This window comes from Lampetra fluviatilis, chromosome 3, assembly GCF_964198595.1.
Source record: "Lampetra fluviatilis chromosome 3, kcLamFluv1.1, whole genome shotgun sequence".
Taxonomy (NCBI): domain Eukaryota; kingdom Metazoa; phylum Chordata; class Hyperoartia; order Petromyzontiformes; family Petromyzontidae; genus Lampetra; species Lampetra fluviatilis.
The window spans coordinates 3,190,028-3,207,857 of NC_136277.1; the positions used below are offsets into that span (position 1 = coordinate 3,190,028).

The following is a 17,830-nucleotide window of genomic DNA, read 5'->3' on the forward strand; positions in this document are numbered from 1 at the left end:
TGCATACCAGGCGAGGGAGATAACTTCTCGCCACACCCTGCAGTATGCCAAAATAATTTTCCAAGGTTGCTATAACATTTTCAAGATAAAGGAATATAATGATGGAGAAGTAAATAAGGTTTGCCTAATAATGTGCACACATGGAGTGGGAGTGAAGAGCAAACAATTGGGAGCCCAGAGAAGCAATTTAATGGCATGCCAGGTTTATTCAATTTGTATATATGTTGAACTTATTTCAGACCGTACATATCCAATGGTGCTAATCGGAGGTGCAGAGGAAGGACAACAAACTACACACAGCACAGTTTTGTAGGTAAACAAAAGTCAAAGTGATTTCCTGCTAAAATGAGCATTGAGGTAGGTAATACCCATCTCCGGTTGACAGCCCTGAGCCAAGAGTGGAAATTGCAATTACCTACGGTATGAGGAAGTCCAATTGCACAACCACTATAGATTTACTCACAAAGTACGAATTTTGTAGATCCCAAAGGAATACAAATTCTCCAACCAGGATTTGAACTTAAAGATCATGATTATATTGCTACTGAAGCCATGCCAACATTGGAGTCACATGATGGTCCTGCCTGCTTAAATGTAACATGTATTAATGCAAACTGACCCAGTGTATTTTCTGCCAAATATGCTTTATATAAGATTTTCTTAACTTAAGAACTACAATATGGACAGAGTCCAGATGTAAAACAAATTTAAAACTAAAAAAATATATTGTCACTTTCTCGATCTGATATTTTAAATATTTTACCATGAATAGATTAACTAATTTGCCTACAAGCATGTATTCTGAAGCTGCTCCACCATGTGTAAGATTGATGCTGTGGTGGCGCACTCAACTCATAATTTGAAAAAGGTGAAAAATGAAATCCTGGTAAGGGATCCACCAAAATTATAATCTCTCTGCAGTCGATACACTAAGTATCACTTTGAGATATATAGGTGGTGAACCTAGAAATTCAGCACCGACAATAGGAATTTGTAATTATATTAACAGTTACCTGAGATAAACAGTGCCCCAATGTAATTTGAGTAGGATGACAACTTCAATTTATCTGTGTTTTTTTGGTTTCTGGTGATCATTACATAATCGTGGCAATGAGGGCCTGTGGGAGATGGAGGGACCGACTTAACAGTATTGCACGGACCTATAGACAATTCTACAATACAGCACACAACACGGAATACAGTACATCCAGTAAGCACTGTTGTTTTTTGGTTCATAGGAAAAAGCGCACACGCATTGGGCACACTGAATACATGTGCGCATGCACACAGAATTGTTGTTGATTTGTTACGTGGGGTTCCCAATAGCGGCAAGCCGCACCGTTCATCTTGCCGGACCAGGCCCCCCCCCCCCTCCCTTATTTGCTTGGCCAGCGAAGGTTTAACTGACTAGAAAAAAACTGTTCAAAATACAGCAGTTCACTTTTGAACACACCTAACATTAGCGTTGACAAAACCTCTCACGATTATATTTTGTAGGGTTTATTTGAGTGTGTGTTTGAATGTAGTTTTCCTTAAACAAGGGTGGCTAACCCTGAGAAAAGCAAAGTAATCGACGGTGTGGACAGGACGAAGGACTCACCCGATACATGGACAGGTCAATACGGAGAGAGTTGTGGAGCTGATCCAAAAGCTTGACAAATCTGTCTTTCTGAAGCAAGAAAAACAGAAAAAAACACTGTAACGCCAGGGCTCATATTGTACCATGTACACACAACAGATTATTCCGCACGTCAGGGATATTCTTACGTGAAAATAGATCTTTGAGTTTAAGTGCAAACATGGAAACTAATGCAGAAGCATTTCCTTTCATTTTATCTTACACATATTGCAGAATATTCCGGAACTATTAGATATGACCTTGTCTTCTCTATAATAATGTTTTTTTGTCAGGACAAACTAATCAATTAATCATTGCGCCACAATAAGTGCCATAGTCCTTTGGGCATCGCTGCCTCTTTTGACAAGAAGACATGTATCATCGTTAATAATGATAATACGTGTTATGATTCACCAATTCAATTGTAGTTATTCTTCAAGATGGAATGTGTCTTGTGTTATCCACAATGGTCTACCTCTGTGCGTGATTTAGACTTCCATGGTATTTTTGCAGCAGCCGTAGCTGTGGCAATCCCCCAAAGAAGTATGAAAGGAGAGGAAGTAATCACCTGTACAAAGTGACTCAGGGTTGAGTCCTCTAACTATTCAAGTGTCCACCTGCCTTCTGCATCTCAACGAGCTGAAATTTTTCAGCAGTAGCAGTGGCGTAGTGGTTTGCGCACCGTGCCATGAACCCAGTGATCTGTGGTTGATTCCCATGCAAGGTAACAAACCAGTCCTACTCCACCCACCCCCACCAACTCGCAATGACCTGCATGGTGAAGTATGATCAAACAGCCCCACCCCTATGACCAACAAGGCATGGAGAAGCCTTCTTTCAGTGATGGATAGAGATAGGGATATATGTAGTACACATTACTAAGAGGGCTCATTTTGGATGCTATAGGTCGTGAATGGATTACAAATACACTTTGTCAAAGGCAGATGATCAATTAATACACGGACAAGCATCACAAAACCTGTTAGAAGGCTGGCAGAGTTAAACAATAATAAGGTTCCAGCTTATTGAAATAAAAACATGTCACATGCACAATTTTCACTGACATCAATGACTGTAACTCTGAGCTGTATGTCAGTGTTAGCAAAGGGGTGCCCATTCCTGATGTAATGTAGGCTTTGGCCTGGGTGCTATCACAGACATTAAGGCACCAACGAGGCAATATTATCAATTATGATTAAGCACACACTGTGAATTCCAAGCCCTGGTAGGCCATCCTAAAGTTAAAGATGTTATTCTAAGACATTAGACATTGGGAAGACTCTGGGGTGATTCGAGAGACAATTGGAACAACAGGGGATTAAATGAAGCATTGTATCGTGCACAAAATGAACATTTTTCACGATCAAAAATCTGTATCTACAGTTGTGAGCAGCCACGTAACAATGGGGTGGGGATAAAACTGGCACATTAGAAAAACACCCTAGCCGAGAGCTTGAAGGAAATTACATTGTTAGAATAACCAAACTTTGAAAACAGTAATGATCAAAGCACTGAAGTGCCAATGTATATTAATTTGTACGAGCAGATTTTCAAATAGTACAGTATATTATATATACACATCAAAGTCTGTCTGTCTTCCGAATACAAATTCACACCATTAAAGCTATCGCTATATCATTTGGTACCCCATTGTGGCACGTTGCATTACATTGATTACAGTCCCCGTGGCACAGCAACATCTTAAGAGTTCCTGTAACGCCATTGAACCCCACATTAATAAAATGATTGAGCCACTCTACATTCACAAAAGTATCCGGGCAACGCTGGGTATTTCCTGCTAGTAACTGATATAAGAACACCGTACATAGGCAGTTCTGAGATAAGGAACACGTCGTTACATAGCGATGTCGGGGCGTAATGTTGAGAGCAACGTCTGATACAAGTGTAGTGGGTACAACTGAGTTGCACACTTCGACTTGGAGGCAGCACATTTATTTAGTTCCAACACACAGGGTAAACTTTCCCCTTAACACGATAATAACCTAAGGTGGTGAACACCCGGCTAACTACACTAGTTACCACGTAACTGTTAACTACGGACCCGGGACCAACAGCATACTGCCCGGGTCCACGTGCTGGAAGATTCATAGAACGGAGATCGTAGACGAAGGGTTTCTTTCCCGGGACGAACAACCCCGGTCCCTCTCGGGAGCCGGCTTAGATTCTTTGCGGTGAGGCCGGCTCCACCCTTGGCCACGTCCACCTTCCAGAACCATCAGGAAGAACCTGGGTCCCAATCATGTGACTCTCCTAGCCCCCTCTTGGGCCCCCCCCCCTCATCTCAACCGGTCACGTGTCCTCCCGAGTCAACCAGAGTGCCATGACCTCACACGACTTTCCCCTTAGGTCGGCACACACACACTGTGCCCTCTAGGGCCGGCACTGCACTTACAGCGTGGTGCTATCCAGCGATGTCATACCACGTACACTGTGCCCTCTAGGGCGGGTACTGCACCCACAATATGGTGACATTCAACGATGTCGCTACGCAAGCACACTATTGCGGATCTAAGCACCCATGGCCTTGTTCCCAAGGGATATGATTATATACAGCTGCTTCTTTACTTTATAAGGCTGAAAAGTAAAGAAGCCAGGAGATTTAAAACGTAATAATGCTCTTCTATCAGCACTCGAGAGACCGAAAAGGAATGGGCTATTTTGTTTGCTACTGTGAGGGGAAGGAAGAGAGGTGAGCCTGAACTATCGCTCCTGTCACTTTGACTGAAAGAGCAATTTAAAGAGAAGCCACAACGGGGCTCTTGCTGGTGCAGAGAAATGTGTCACCAACCACTGTTGGGGCCTTCTGCATCAGTTGGAAGTCCAGCAGATCTCCATTTGAGTCGTGTGGTGACAATTTATAAATTGTGCTCAGCGCTTCATTTCAGCCAGAAGAGTCAGGAACGCTCTTCTGGGAATTTTGGTACACTACATCCATCTAAGGTTATTTTGTCTTCCATATGGTGGTGTGTGTGATAGTGTTCAAACCTGCTTATAGGATTAGAGGAATATAATTTACGATAACAGAATATTATTAATTGATGTGCCTTACACTCTAGTGGTAAGTTCCTTAAGTTAGTAATCCCTACACACCAAGCCAGTTTAACACGTAGGCTTTTGCGACCAATATTATCAATAATACATGTTTTTTTGGGCGGGTTAGATCGCGTAAATATAAATGTGTCGGTAAACCCACCACCACCCGACACAGGCAATTATAAAGGTTTGTCACATAAACAGAACATGCCAATTAGTTACTTGTACAGCACACCGATGTGTTGGAGAGTGAATCCACAATATTTACAATCTCAGTACAATGTTTCGGCAGTAATTACAATTAGCATCATCAGGTAACAGCCAGATTTGTGGAGAAATCCTCCTGTTTCGTTCTTAAATAGAGAGATAGATGTGATGTCGTCATTTGTAAGCCCCCTACGTGCAAAGGCAAGAGGGGGGGGGGGGGTTAATGAATGCAAATAAGCCAGACAAGCAGTGTCCAGAAAATATTTAATTATAAATGATGCTGCTATGTCTGTCACTGTTTCCAGCTCAACTCTCTTCAGAGGTCTGACAACTAAATTGACACTGATCCCACCAATTGATATGAAAATAACATGTGTGTATGTTGAACTTCTTTCGCACCATATACGGAGCCAACCATGCTAATCGGAGGTGTGGGAGGACAACAAACTAAGCACATGCCGATCATTGTATTCTGTCAATACAAGAATTAACATTATGGCCACAGCTCCAGGACATCAATTCAACACAAAGTGCTTTTTTGGGCACCAACCAATGCTGTATTTTCAGTACAGGTAATTTAGTTAGTGGTGTTGTGCGTGAGAAGTTCACTGTAACAAACAAATTCAGGTGGTAGAGTTATGAATGTACCCATGTAGGATGGAGAGACATACTTTGCACGGTCATTAGTTTGCATTACTTGTCCAACCAATCCACTTCTGGATAAGGCCACTGATGTAAGTCACGTCCAGGAATCTAATTCAAGACGCTGGGGTGGTAACACAGTGTGCTACCCACTGCGACACTTCTCCACCACACAGGGTCTTTAAGAGGCATCCAACCAAACCGGTGACCTCTGACAACTAACATAGTTTCAGAATTCTGTTCTTTTGTTCCATCAGTCCCTATGACATCGTCATCTTGATTTATTGCTCAGTAACTTTTTGTTACATTCTCATTACCATTTAACTTTCAGAACACGTACAGGGCAAGTCGCCAGGGTGTAACCATGCTACATTCACTTTGGCAAGCGTGATTCCAGACTTTTGACTCACCTTCTATTTGTATGGTGTTATGTGGATGGTTTAAAGGTTGACAAACAAATGTGGCAGTATATCACTTACATATAAATTGTCCATATATAAGTGCCATCTTTCCTGGAAGAATATATGAAGTTTTTCTTAATTTACACATTTCTACGAAGACATATTTTGTAATTGTATTTATATAATAGTTATATCATGTATATTTCTATATATAAACTGGTCCAGAGTTTCCTTTTATTTAACTATTCTAATGACATTATGAAATCCTAAAAAACCTTGTGGTTGATGGAATGTGGAAAAAAATTAGCTTTTCTGATGTTGAGGGATAGATACATGAAGGCATATTGTCTGCTTATTTATTGTTCATATTATCCATGATAATGCTAAATATTATTTTGAATTATGTATAAAAACGTAATAAAGCATATCAACACATAGGTGTAAAATAAAATGAATTAAATGTGATTTAATTTATTTTATTTAATACCTATGTGACTTTACCGAAATAACCAAAGAGTATGGATCTCTGCAGTCACGAAAACTTCAAATCTAGATTGATATCAACACAACAAAGGTTTTGGGTATCAACAAAGATTTGTTCATGAAGCCATCCAGATATATAAACACAGACACAATTTCAACCGAGAAGATGGGTACAAACTGAGCAATCATTGGAAGGACGTTATTAACCAGGTAAAGTCATAACTGGCTGTGATGCTTCCATCCTACCTGCCTATGTTAGCAGATATTTCCGACTCTGAGTTACATTACCTTGTTAAATATCTTTACATTAACAGGATAAATGTCTCACTAACATAGCTGCTGCTCCCTTTTCCTCGATGTGGCGGTGGCGCTCGTTGTTTAATCGGCTGAATGTCTCTCATTAACACAGCCGCTGCTGCGGGAACCGTCTCACATTGATATGCTAATCTCCAATCTCGAGCAATACAGTGGCTTCTTCAGTACCGTAACCGTGGGGTTACATTAACAGACTGACATGCTAATCTCTAGCAATACAATGGCTGAGGTATACCTAGCTCTGCGATCTTACATTTACTTGTAAATTCCATCTCTATTCCCGCCCACTTACCCTTGGGTTGTACCCATCTCAAACCTTTAACACATTCCTGCGGAGGGAGCTGGTAGGAACGTTGGGTTGCTCGGTCAATGGCCAGGATCAACGGCGGCGTGGTGTATTCCGCAATTATGGCCGACTGTGGGGGCGGGCACAAGCCGGCGTGAGTAGGTTAAACGTTGAGTTTTATAAGGGCACCACGGGGTGACCAGCCCCTCCCCACCCAGTCCCACCCCTCCCACCCAGCCCCTCCCCACCCTCCCCTCTCCACCCAGCCCCACCCCTTCCATTTTTAGATGCATGACGGACGGACAGAATAATCCCCTGTGGGCTGGTGTAACCAGGAGGTTCCTACCAGTATAACCTATGGCTGCAGTAGCTCTCTCTCTACATTTCTTCCTCCCTCAGCAGTCCGCCTGCTGTATTTTTTCACCTGAAGACGATCGCTTGTGTTGTGATCGAAACGATGTGATTTTTGAATTTTATTATTTGTCTAAAAACGTGACTTTACCGAAAGACCCAAAGAGTACATATCGACACAAGATAAACATTTGTAACTGTACATATTGAGCACTCTCCATCCATCCATTGAATTACTTTAAAATTCAATGAAATCCATCGTGCGGCACTCAGTGGCGTCACTCGGGATGGTGTCACCCGGTGCGGTCCGCATCCCCCTAGTGACGCCACTGGTGGCGCTTACTCTCTCCTCCTGTCAGATCTGCAGCTCCACGTTGGAGACATTTTGCGAGTGAAACACAGCCGCACTTTGTGCCTTATGGTCACACGAAACATGTTCTGGGGCTAATACCCACACGGAATATAACATGTTATTTATTATTCATAAATGTATCCTTAAACAATGCATTATTGTATACATTGATAACCAATGATCGGACGGTTGTTATTCATATAATTACTGCAGAACTCCTGTTATCCACTGTGATGTAGGGTGCAAACATCATGAATTCTATTATCTGTGAATTTACTGCATTTAATCCTCGAAAAATGAACAACACCACTGCAGGAGATCAGTGCTCACAATAGAATGGCCACTACTTCAGTCATGGGTAAAGCGGTGTCCTTTCCAGTGTCCATTCAAATGTCATATTCAAATGTCACATTCAAATGCTAATGACTTCCCTCATGAAGCTGGGAAGCAAGGTCCCGTCATGCATGCCCTGGAAGAGCACTGAAGCTGTTGGTGTGATCAGCACGCCTAGGGGTCCCCCTATATTGCTACTCGTTATCATCCACATCTCCTCACTATCATTTGAATTAACACCACTTAACTTACTAAGCAGCGTCCATTCATGGCTGAAGCTGTGTTACATTTCTTGCCTTTTTATTGGCACTGAAAATTGATTGAAAAATTGTGCCTAAGCCATTTGTGCCTAAGCCATGGATATTGGGATCAATTTGCCGTGCGACTCCACATATCTGCGGAAAATCAGGGAAGATAGAAAGAATAGTGGCACGAATAATATGAGTTTTCACGGACTCTCGCAGTGGGAAATAAAGTTGAGAATAAGAGTTCACACGTAACAGTGATTAATTGCAGTACATTATTACTGTAAATATTGGTTGCTTTTATGGTTGTAGTGATTGTTGCTGCTGTGAACTATTCTGCAGTGTTGTTATGGCAGTCAGCTGTTGGGATGGTTAGTTGGTGTAGCTGTGGTTATTGTTTCTGTGGTGTGCTGCATGTGCAGTGTTGCTGTGGGGCTGGTAATGGGTGCGTTACTGCTATGGTGAACTATGTTTGCAGTGTTCTTGAAGTTGGATGCCATAGTGGTGTTTATTGTAGTAATTGTTGTTGAAGTGCACCGTGGTTGTAGCATTATTGTGGTGGTGTGTTGCTATAGTTGAAATTATAGTTATTGAAATGTAGTAAGCTGTGATTGCACTGTTCCTGTGTTAGTTTGGTTCCATCGCAGTGAATAGGTAAATAATCTGACGGTGCGAAGAATCACTGGTATGAACAGTACACATTCCGGATTTGACAACTCCTACACATGGGGACTCTGTCTTTGTGAATCACATTAATTAAGGAACTGAGGAGGAACAAACTGGGACATAGTTTGACTCTTTGAGGTCAGGAAGAAGAAATCAACTCCATACACTTAAATGAGAGCCACATTATCCATCATAGAGGGAGATTTAAGAATTATGGAGGTGGATTCTCAGAACTGATCGAAATTCCCCTACCTCCTGTACTAGATCTTGTTTTATATTAATTGCCCTGTTCTTGCCTGCAATTATCTTTGTCCTCTTTTAGGCGATATTGAAGTGTAATGTAACTCACATTGCACCAGCCTGTGATCAATAAGCCTCTCGAATCACTACACATTCAAATATATACTCCAACAACATGATGTGAAAATGCACAAGCAAACCAAATGTATAAATAAACTAACCGATATATGAGGGCAAAACATACATCATCATAATAGGTGATACCAATGCAAAAGAAGATAAATGATACAGTGATGAGAGGATGACTGGTCAATTTGGAGAGAGAGCCTCTACTAAAGTTTAAAACCAGCAGAGACTATAAGATAATGAACAACTGTGTTCAAAAAGGAGCTTAGAATATGGACATGTATGTATGTATGTTGCACTTCTTCTGCACCGTACGTATCCGACTGATAATCAGAGGTGCAGGGGAAGGAGAGCAAACTAAAAGCTAAAAGCAGTTCTAAAGAAATGAGTTTTCAATCTATGAATAAGCAAATATGGAGAAAGTGGAAATAAACTGTACTTCATGGGCAAAGCTACGATTTTCAGAGATGTCCCTGTACTCGGTAAATCCATGACAATAATTAATCGCAGGCAGATGCAATGCAAGTTAAACTTCATGAAATGACGTTACAAATCTAGCTTAGAATGAACATTAAATTAAGACGGCTTCAAATCAACAGAATCAACTGCAGAGAGCAGCAAAATGATTAAATATATTATCTACTTTAATAATGAAATAACTAACATCGTAATCAAAAGGAATGAAAATACCAAACAAAACAAAGAATACACTAAACTTTGTAAAACTATTAATATAATAATCCATATATAAATTAAACACAACAATAATGATTGAATGTCACAACAAGAAATTAAAGCATGAACTTCCTCAATCGTGGCATGATGCCTCAATCACTCTTATATTAAAAAAGGTAGAGCTCACTAATTTCGGATCCATTAGCCTCTTATTGCATGAAAAAACTTGTTAAAATAGTTCATAGAGAAGCACATTGAGGCCAACCATAACAGCAGGCTGGTTGAAAACATGCAATCAATCACATTCTAAAAAGACAAATACATATGAAATGCCATGATGCATGGCTTTTGTAGACTATGGAAAGGAAATCTTGATTTGAAGCTTTCGTGACTGCAGTCACCCAAAATCTCACAAGGCACTAAAAGAAAAAATATGAAGATGCGTGTATAAAATGACAAACTATAGTTCACAAAAAGAATCAGGCAAGGTGATACTCTCGCACCGAGGCAATTCACACAAGAGGTTTCCATAAATAACTGAATTGGATAAATAATGGCACAAACACGAATGTGGAAAATATTTAGCATCTCAGATTCGCTGACGAAATTGTCATTCTAACAACAATTGTTAATGAACTACATTAAATGACTTAAGAATGTATCAAAGCAGAAAGAGAAAGGCTAAAATTAAATAAGACGAATGTACACCAGTTTAGCCAAACAAAAGGAAATTGTTGCAAGGGCAACTGGAAAACACAACAAAGTATATATATTTGGAGAAATTATTGAGGACTGGACCAGGATCAAAATAATAATTTAAAAACGAGGTAAATGAGAGCAGAATTTATTGATTTTGGAACTGAACTGAATATAAGTAGCATTCCAATGGTGCTCACGAAGAAAGTTTTTAATCAGTGCATATTACATGCCAAGGCATGCATCAGAAACGTTGACTCTAACCAAGTACATGGGTCACAAACTGAAAAGTAAATAAAGCAAGAGGAAATGCGTGCTGAGAATAAAACTGAAACAGATAGAGGGAGGAACACATGGATCAGACAACAAAGACAAATTTACACACACAGTGTGAAATGTTAAGAAAAGTACGTGGGCTTGGGCAAGATATATCGCTCGAAAGTATGCTATAAAATAGACAAGACTGGTGATGAAATGGCAGCGAAACAAGGAGATGTGTCCAAGAGGACGACCACGCAGTGTCGTGGTCAGGTCATGCGCACCAGTGACATTGATTGCAGCATTGCAAGACCGTGGGCTATGGCGACGTGGGGGAGGATTGAAAATGGCTGCTGATGACTTATGTCCATCAACTTTGATAAGGCCCATACCGTATGTTCAATAGATAATTCTTGTTCAAGTAAAAAATTCACATTCTTGATTTTGTAATGGTTTCCTACATGTGTTTTTCCTGGCAAGTATGTTTTTTAATGTTTGAATGCGTGCAGCTGGTTATGATATGAATCACAAACTAGAACACGAATGAAGAAATGGGAACAAGACTGAAACGTGAGCACAGAAAGCACAGAAACATGTTGAGTTGCATGCTTGGAATTATATTAAGAGAAACATAGATTAGAAAATGTATGCAGTTTAAATACATCAAGTTGACTCTTAAGAAACGTGGGCTTGGGCAGGATACGTCGCTAGAAGGAATGATGGCTGGTGATCGAGACTAACGATGGAAGGGAACGCAAGCAAAAGGGCAGCTTCCACGGAGATGGAGCAATGGAATCAACACGCGTGCAGGATCTGGGTCGATTATTACATCGCACGACCAAGGGAGATGGTGATGGCTTGGGGAGGCCTTTATCCAGCAGTGGATTGATCATGACAAATAATATTCCCAGCCGGACAAGATCTTTTCACACGGCGTATGATGTGACGTCGCGTGAAGCCATAACGTTATCGGTAGGTGCGCATGGTACGTGACATCATCGGGCAGCATGAGTTGATGTCACAGGGTGCATGACAGGCCTTTGCAAAATGTCAACACGCGATGACATCATCGCAGGTAAGCAAATGGAGTGTAACATCATCGCGTTGGCTGAGATTGCGTATTACCCATTGTTAACGTGGTTTTATCACCAAGTTTTGGATAACTAACCTTGGATATATTTGCTAAGTTTTTTTTAGGGTAAATACCTACATAGAGAGACATAGTTTATACATGTATGCTTTAAACCTTAATTCGAAAGTGTTAATCATGTCATTTGTATATATATATGGAAATGTTAGTTGACAGTTCTCACAGGTTTATCAAGATGTATTGTGGCTTGTACCATTTAAAGTTGTATATCTGTACACATGCCTATCTTCTGATTCCACTCACACATATATCCACGTTTTAGCTGAGGCATGCTCAGGGGATCAGTCATGCCAAAAGCACTTGTCTACAGCACATGTCCGAGAATGGGTGTTCTGGGATACTTCAGATACCATTACATACTTGTTATTTGCATGTCATGGTGTGCCACCTTCACTAACCTTCCACCACATCTTGATATGCACACCGCATAAGTAGATGTTATCATCATAGGTATGTCCATTTAATCTCCAACCTCTTTCCCCAGACACAAGAGGTTCTACAAGTATATTGAACAGTCGAGTTGGAATATTCTATTATCCATGTACAGTAAGTTATTACACTATCGCTTATCAGTTTAATTTCTCGACTGATGAGAAAACACCAAAATGCTGTCGTTCAGAAAAATAGATATTTCACCTCTAAAAGGGCCCCACAGCCTCTCGAGCCTGCCCTGGTACCTTACTGGTGGATGCGCCCCTGCACACCAGAGATGCCCTGCGACTCGATGGTGAAGAATCCCCTAAGGATGCCCTGTGACTCGTTGGTACTGCCCTAGCTATCCCTGGTGGCCCATTGTTGTTGGTGCCGGGCCCCCCAGTCGCTTCATCCACGGCTGTGCCCGCAGCATCGCTCTCTCTTCTCTCTCCCAATTTTCCCTAACCTTGACTGACCTCCACCTGTTGACTTCTACCCTCGTGTATTTTCTTTTCATTTTTGTAAAGCATCGTGGGATACAATTGCATTTAGACAATATACACATTGCAATCATTGTTGCAGTTTCCACGTAATGCCAGATGGTAGGAAATGTGCAGGGCTTGATTACAGCATTGGCTTTATCAGTTAAGTCATGCTTGTATGGGTTGTTAAGGTAAATGACAATTTGAAGGGGCCTCAGCAATTAACCACACAAAAGTAGTCAATTATGATTTTCAGTCGATTAATCAACTTAAGTGACAATTTCCCCAGCTCTTTTAATATTGCTGGGCAGTAATGTATTGAAATAATGTTTGAAAATAACGTGTTGCTATAATACGATTGTCAAATAGAGTTAATTGAAGCATTATTTTGTTGTCAGCACTACTTCATATCAGCTTGGGTTAATATGAGGACAGCAGCAAGCCTACAATCAAAATTAAATAATTCTGAATAATGTTGACTATTGTAAACGTAAAAACAAATCATAGCAGTCTACTCTTACAATATTACTCCTCTCAGAGAGTTTACATAAATCGGTAGAAGCACACAAACCACTGAAATGGTGAAATTAATTTTAGTGACAATTATTATTCCCGTTATTTTGTTAGCTTAAGGAGGTAGGTCAACAATGTGGGGATTTGCAATAAGTATGCGTTTCAATGCCACAGCATCCCAAAGTATGTATTGTTACTTCCCATATAATTTGATCTGGTGTGCACCAACATGTTCATATATAATTACTGTGATCTCATTGGCTATTAAAGTTGGAAATTTCACGTGAATATTTATTCCATTATTTAAGAAATCAAAGTTATAATGTAAGTTAATTTTAACTACTGTATTTGAGTTACATTACATATAATATTACCAAAAACAAAAGTTATGCTAAAATAGCTACGGCACACATTACTGTAAAACACCAAAACAAAGTAATTCTTCACATTTTCTTGTCATGAAATGCAATTAAAAAAATAACATAAAAATAAGCAGGAGATTATTTGTTGCTATGTACCTTGACCATAAACATTTAAGCAGCATGGATTGGTTATCGCACAGGACATAGCACCAGGGAAGGCCTCACCCCGAAGTTGGATGCGGCAAAGCGGTCCGAGGCAGACACATTGGAGGTGGAAGTATTGGTGTGAGCGTAGTAGGCGTTGATATTTGCAAGCAGATTGCTCATAACGGCTGGCACTCCAGAACACATGTACTTGGAAGAAAGGCAAGAAAAGTGGCTGCAAAGGATAGCAAAGCAACAGTCAGATTCTAGATAAATATTAAAACAAATACATTTATTTTTTCCAGGTAAGGCCCCCTGAGCTATATAGCCCAGTGGGTTTGATGTTGAGTGTGAGATCGAAGGGTTTTTTTACTGTCTTGATTGAGCTATTTGGTCTTTCCAATAACCTGGTATTTAGGCTCAGCACTGTTGAAATGCTACTGTGCGTGTACATATACTAAACGTAGCAATCACATTTACGCTATTTCAAATTGCTACACTGGTCGCTTGCATAATACAAAATTAATTTGAAGGGCTTTCTGCTATTTTTAAGGCTTAAAATGACTTGAAACGTTCTAAAATTTCATAAGCATTTGCTCCTCACATCTATTTCTGTAACCTTTGGTTCATACTCAACAAGTTTATATTTTGTCCCTCTGGGTTAACTGAACCCGAACTGACAATCAGCTTGCCATATAAAGGTCTATGGTAGGGAAACCATTCTGAAACCCAGCTTGTGCATGTGGTTGGTTGGCCTCTAAACTTTCCTTTTTTATGTTTCTGCAATGTATATACATGCAATACAAAGAGAATTATTATGTAATCATTCAAGTGGGTTTCACATTCTTTTTTAACATAAGAGTGAATGTATTATTGCATGATTGACCTATATTCTGGAAAAAAACAAATATATTTCAAATAGCATTATTCGCAGACTATGAAAAGACATTTGAATATGTGGCAACATGAAAGATCCGAGAGAAATAAGAATTAAAGTGGTATGCTGTCTGGAAGAGTGATTCTCTGCCGTGTGCTGTGAAGGACGGTCATTTCCCAAAAGATTTCCCATTATATATTTGGTTTCTCTCAAGGCAGTGTTATTTATGGAGCTTTTTTTGTTTGCAGGAAAATTAGCGGGTGATGCCTGACAACAACCCACATGTGGTCAAGTCACAGAGGGTGTATCCTGTGCTTTGACATTTTCAATTGTAAAGGTGACATTGACGCACCACTCACGTGTTCCCTGGAACCTGTTTGGCAGCTCTTTGTCTTACAAAAATATACATTGCAAGACATGAGACACACATTCAAACACACGTGAATGTGTCTCGTGTGGAAATGTCCCATTGGTCCATGCACAAAGTTGGGACTGATGAGATGTCCGAAAGTTATGCGTAAGTTTGAAATTTACATTATCCAATTCATAGAAATGTATGCTTTACATTGATTACCCATTTAATCAGGTTTATTTCAAAATAATTATGACTGCATTAATAACCATTTAATTAATTGTAAGGCTTTCACTTAATACTGAATTATGTAATTGTTATGCTTAAATCCGACGCCCAACTCGTGCTCACGTCATAGCTTGATAGATGGATTCAATGCCATAGCGCATGGCAAACTCATCCACAATCTCCTGGGCTGTCTCCTCGAAGTAAACCTTCCATGCTTCATCTCCTTTAGCTTCGGGGATACGCACAGCCCCTCCGTTTTGCACATCCGTGAGAAAGTGGAAGATATTCTATTGGTCACAAACAAGGATGTCAACACTGATAAAGTCACAAAGAAGCAAAAACAATTATATACTGTACTCACATTGTATTTTTAATATACATGTTTAATTGCAATTACAAAATGTTTTCCCTGTAAATGTAATAACGTACTACTATAAACACTAGGCATGTAACTATGCATTGATCGTTGTTTAAAATCTCATTATACTATATATGCATTTCATTGTAGATGTAAGAATATAGATATTAAAAAATTCCTATATGTTGTACGTAAATGGTTCACGCAAATATAAGTATGCTTGAATTGCTACCTTCACTAAAATGGCAAAAATAATGATACAATCTTAAGTCGAGTCATGACCCAGAATCACAACGAGTCACCAAATCACAAGACGGACAAATCTTTACATGCCTGAAACGGCTGGCCCCAATTCCTAGCGCTATTCCATCCCCCCCCCTACTGCTAATCTTAAGCCCCAGCGTAATCTATAACTCATAGACCTAAACTCACGCACCAGTCCTATCCATAACCATAATCCCACCAGGTGACTCAAGGGACGAGCATAGTGGCGTATTACTCAGGATGAATGTAAGAGGTTTATAGGAACATGTGTACGTGGTAAAACAATGTATGAGGCGTGCTTACCTCATGAAGACCGGTATACTGTACGTGGTATGGCGCCACCTTTTCCTCACCCTTAATCTCAACACTGATCTGCAGGCGGATAGCCCCGGACACCACAGACTTGTCGGTGCGCTTCTCTGTTGGTGCATCAGAAATTCCATCCATATAAATGCTTGTGCAGCACATAGACAAATACCAATAAGATTGTAAAAGTAATTAATCCAACAAACGTGAAGCATTAATCCACGTGGAATTCTCAGTAATACACATTTTAGTACACATATAGTGAACCTAAATACATAACTGTGTATGTTTCACCTTTAAAATAAAAGAAAGTATAAACATTTTACAATATAACATTGTTATAATATGTTCTAAATACTAAAGCATGGATAACATTTCTAAATTTAAAGCAAAGCAATTCATAATCACATCTTAAATGTTTATCAACTGAAAAAGGAACTTAACATTCTAAAGGTTTGGTGCATTAGACATTTCTATTGAAATATTACTACCAATTCCAATATTAGAGTTTAGTTTATGAAGAATAGATTAAGGACATTTTTCTTTTAGGTTTTACTTAACAGTCAATTACGTGGAGCAGTTACAGCTTTGCATTTGGCTTTACGATTTTTTAATATTACAATTTTGATTTAATATTTTAGAAATAGAATCAAAGGGAAAGCAAGGCAGCGATGAACGTTGGCGCAGGACAATTCCCCCACTAATATGTCATTTATTGTGATATTTACGATGAAATATAAGAATGCAAATATGTCTGGCTTATTCAGTATGGTGTTTCCGTACAAGATTATGAATCCTAAATATGCATCAGTTTGGCCTTGGGAGTTTTTATTGGATACTAGTAAGCAACTGCTTTAGCTCAATGACATTTATTAATTTAAATGAAGCAAGTGATTCCTACACTTTATTTTAGCTCTTCGAGTCTCATGAATGTAATGTAATCCTACGCTGCTTATGTGGCATCATAAAAACCATCATTCTCAGCAGCCAGCCATGACCTATTCACTCCTCGATTAAGGCCTCCCCATGTTATCCTCATCGCTTGTGGTCCTGCAATGCCAGTTAATCTCACTCATACATACAAGCTGAACTCATAACTCCATCTCCTTAGTAGTCCTCATCTTGGTCGTGATCACTCCTCGGTTGCCATTACACGACCAGCCTCACCTATTGGCCTTTATCCTTTCTCGTGATGTGTTCCGCCCAAGCCCACTTTATTCACAGTTATCAAGATATCTCAAACTTGGATATGATCTTTGAGCGGGTGACATCACTCCACATGTCGCACCCCTCCCCAATAACCATTAGCGGGTGACGTCACTCCACATGGAGCAACCCCCCCCCCTCATTAATAATCATGAGCTGAACAATTTTTCTATTGAATATTTCAGATTTACTACATATGCTCGTGTTTATCAGTGGTATATAATTA

At 39.9% G+C, this 17,830-nt stretch overlaps 1 protein-coding gene across 8 annotated transcripts in view; it reads right to left on the reverse strand.

Annotated features, from left to right (window-relative positions):
- The window catches only part of LOC144951455 (protein unc-13 homolog B-like), a 250,122-nt gene that overhangs the window by 97,113 nt on the left and 135,179 nt on the right, over positions 1 to 17,830 (reverse strand). For all 8 annotated transcript variants that reach the window (XM_078881764.1, XM_078881780.1, XM_078881772.1 and 5 more), the window contains 4 exons: positions 16,396 to 16,511; positions 15,594 to 15,757; positions 14,095 to 14,248; positions 1,601 to 1,669 (listed from right to left, as the gene is read on the reverse strand). In XM_078881764.1, the coding sequence (XP_078737890.1) occupies positions 1,601 to 1,669; positions 14,095 to 14,248; positions 15,594 to 15,757; positions 16,396 to 16,511 (503 nt within the window). The remainder of the gene's footprint in view (positions 1 to 1,600; positions 1,670 to 14,094; positions 14,249 to 15,593; positions 15,758 to 16,395; positions 16,512 to 17,830) is intronic.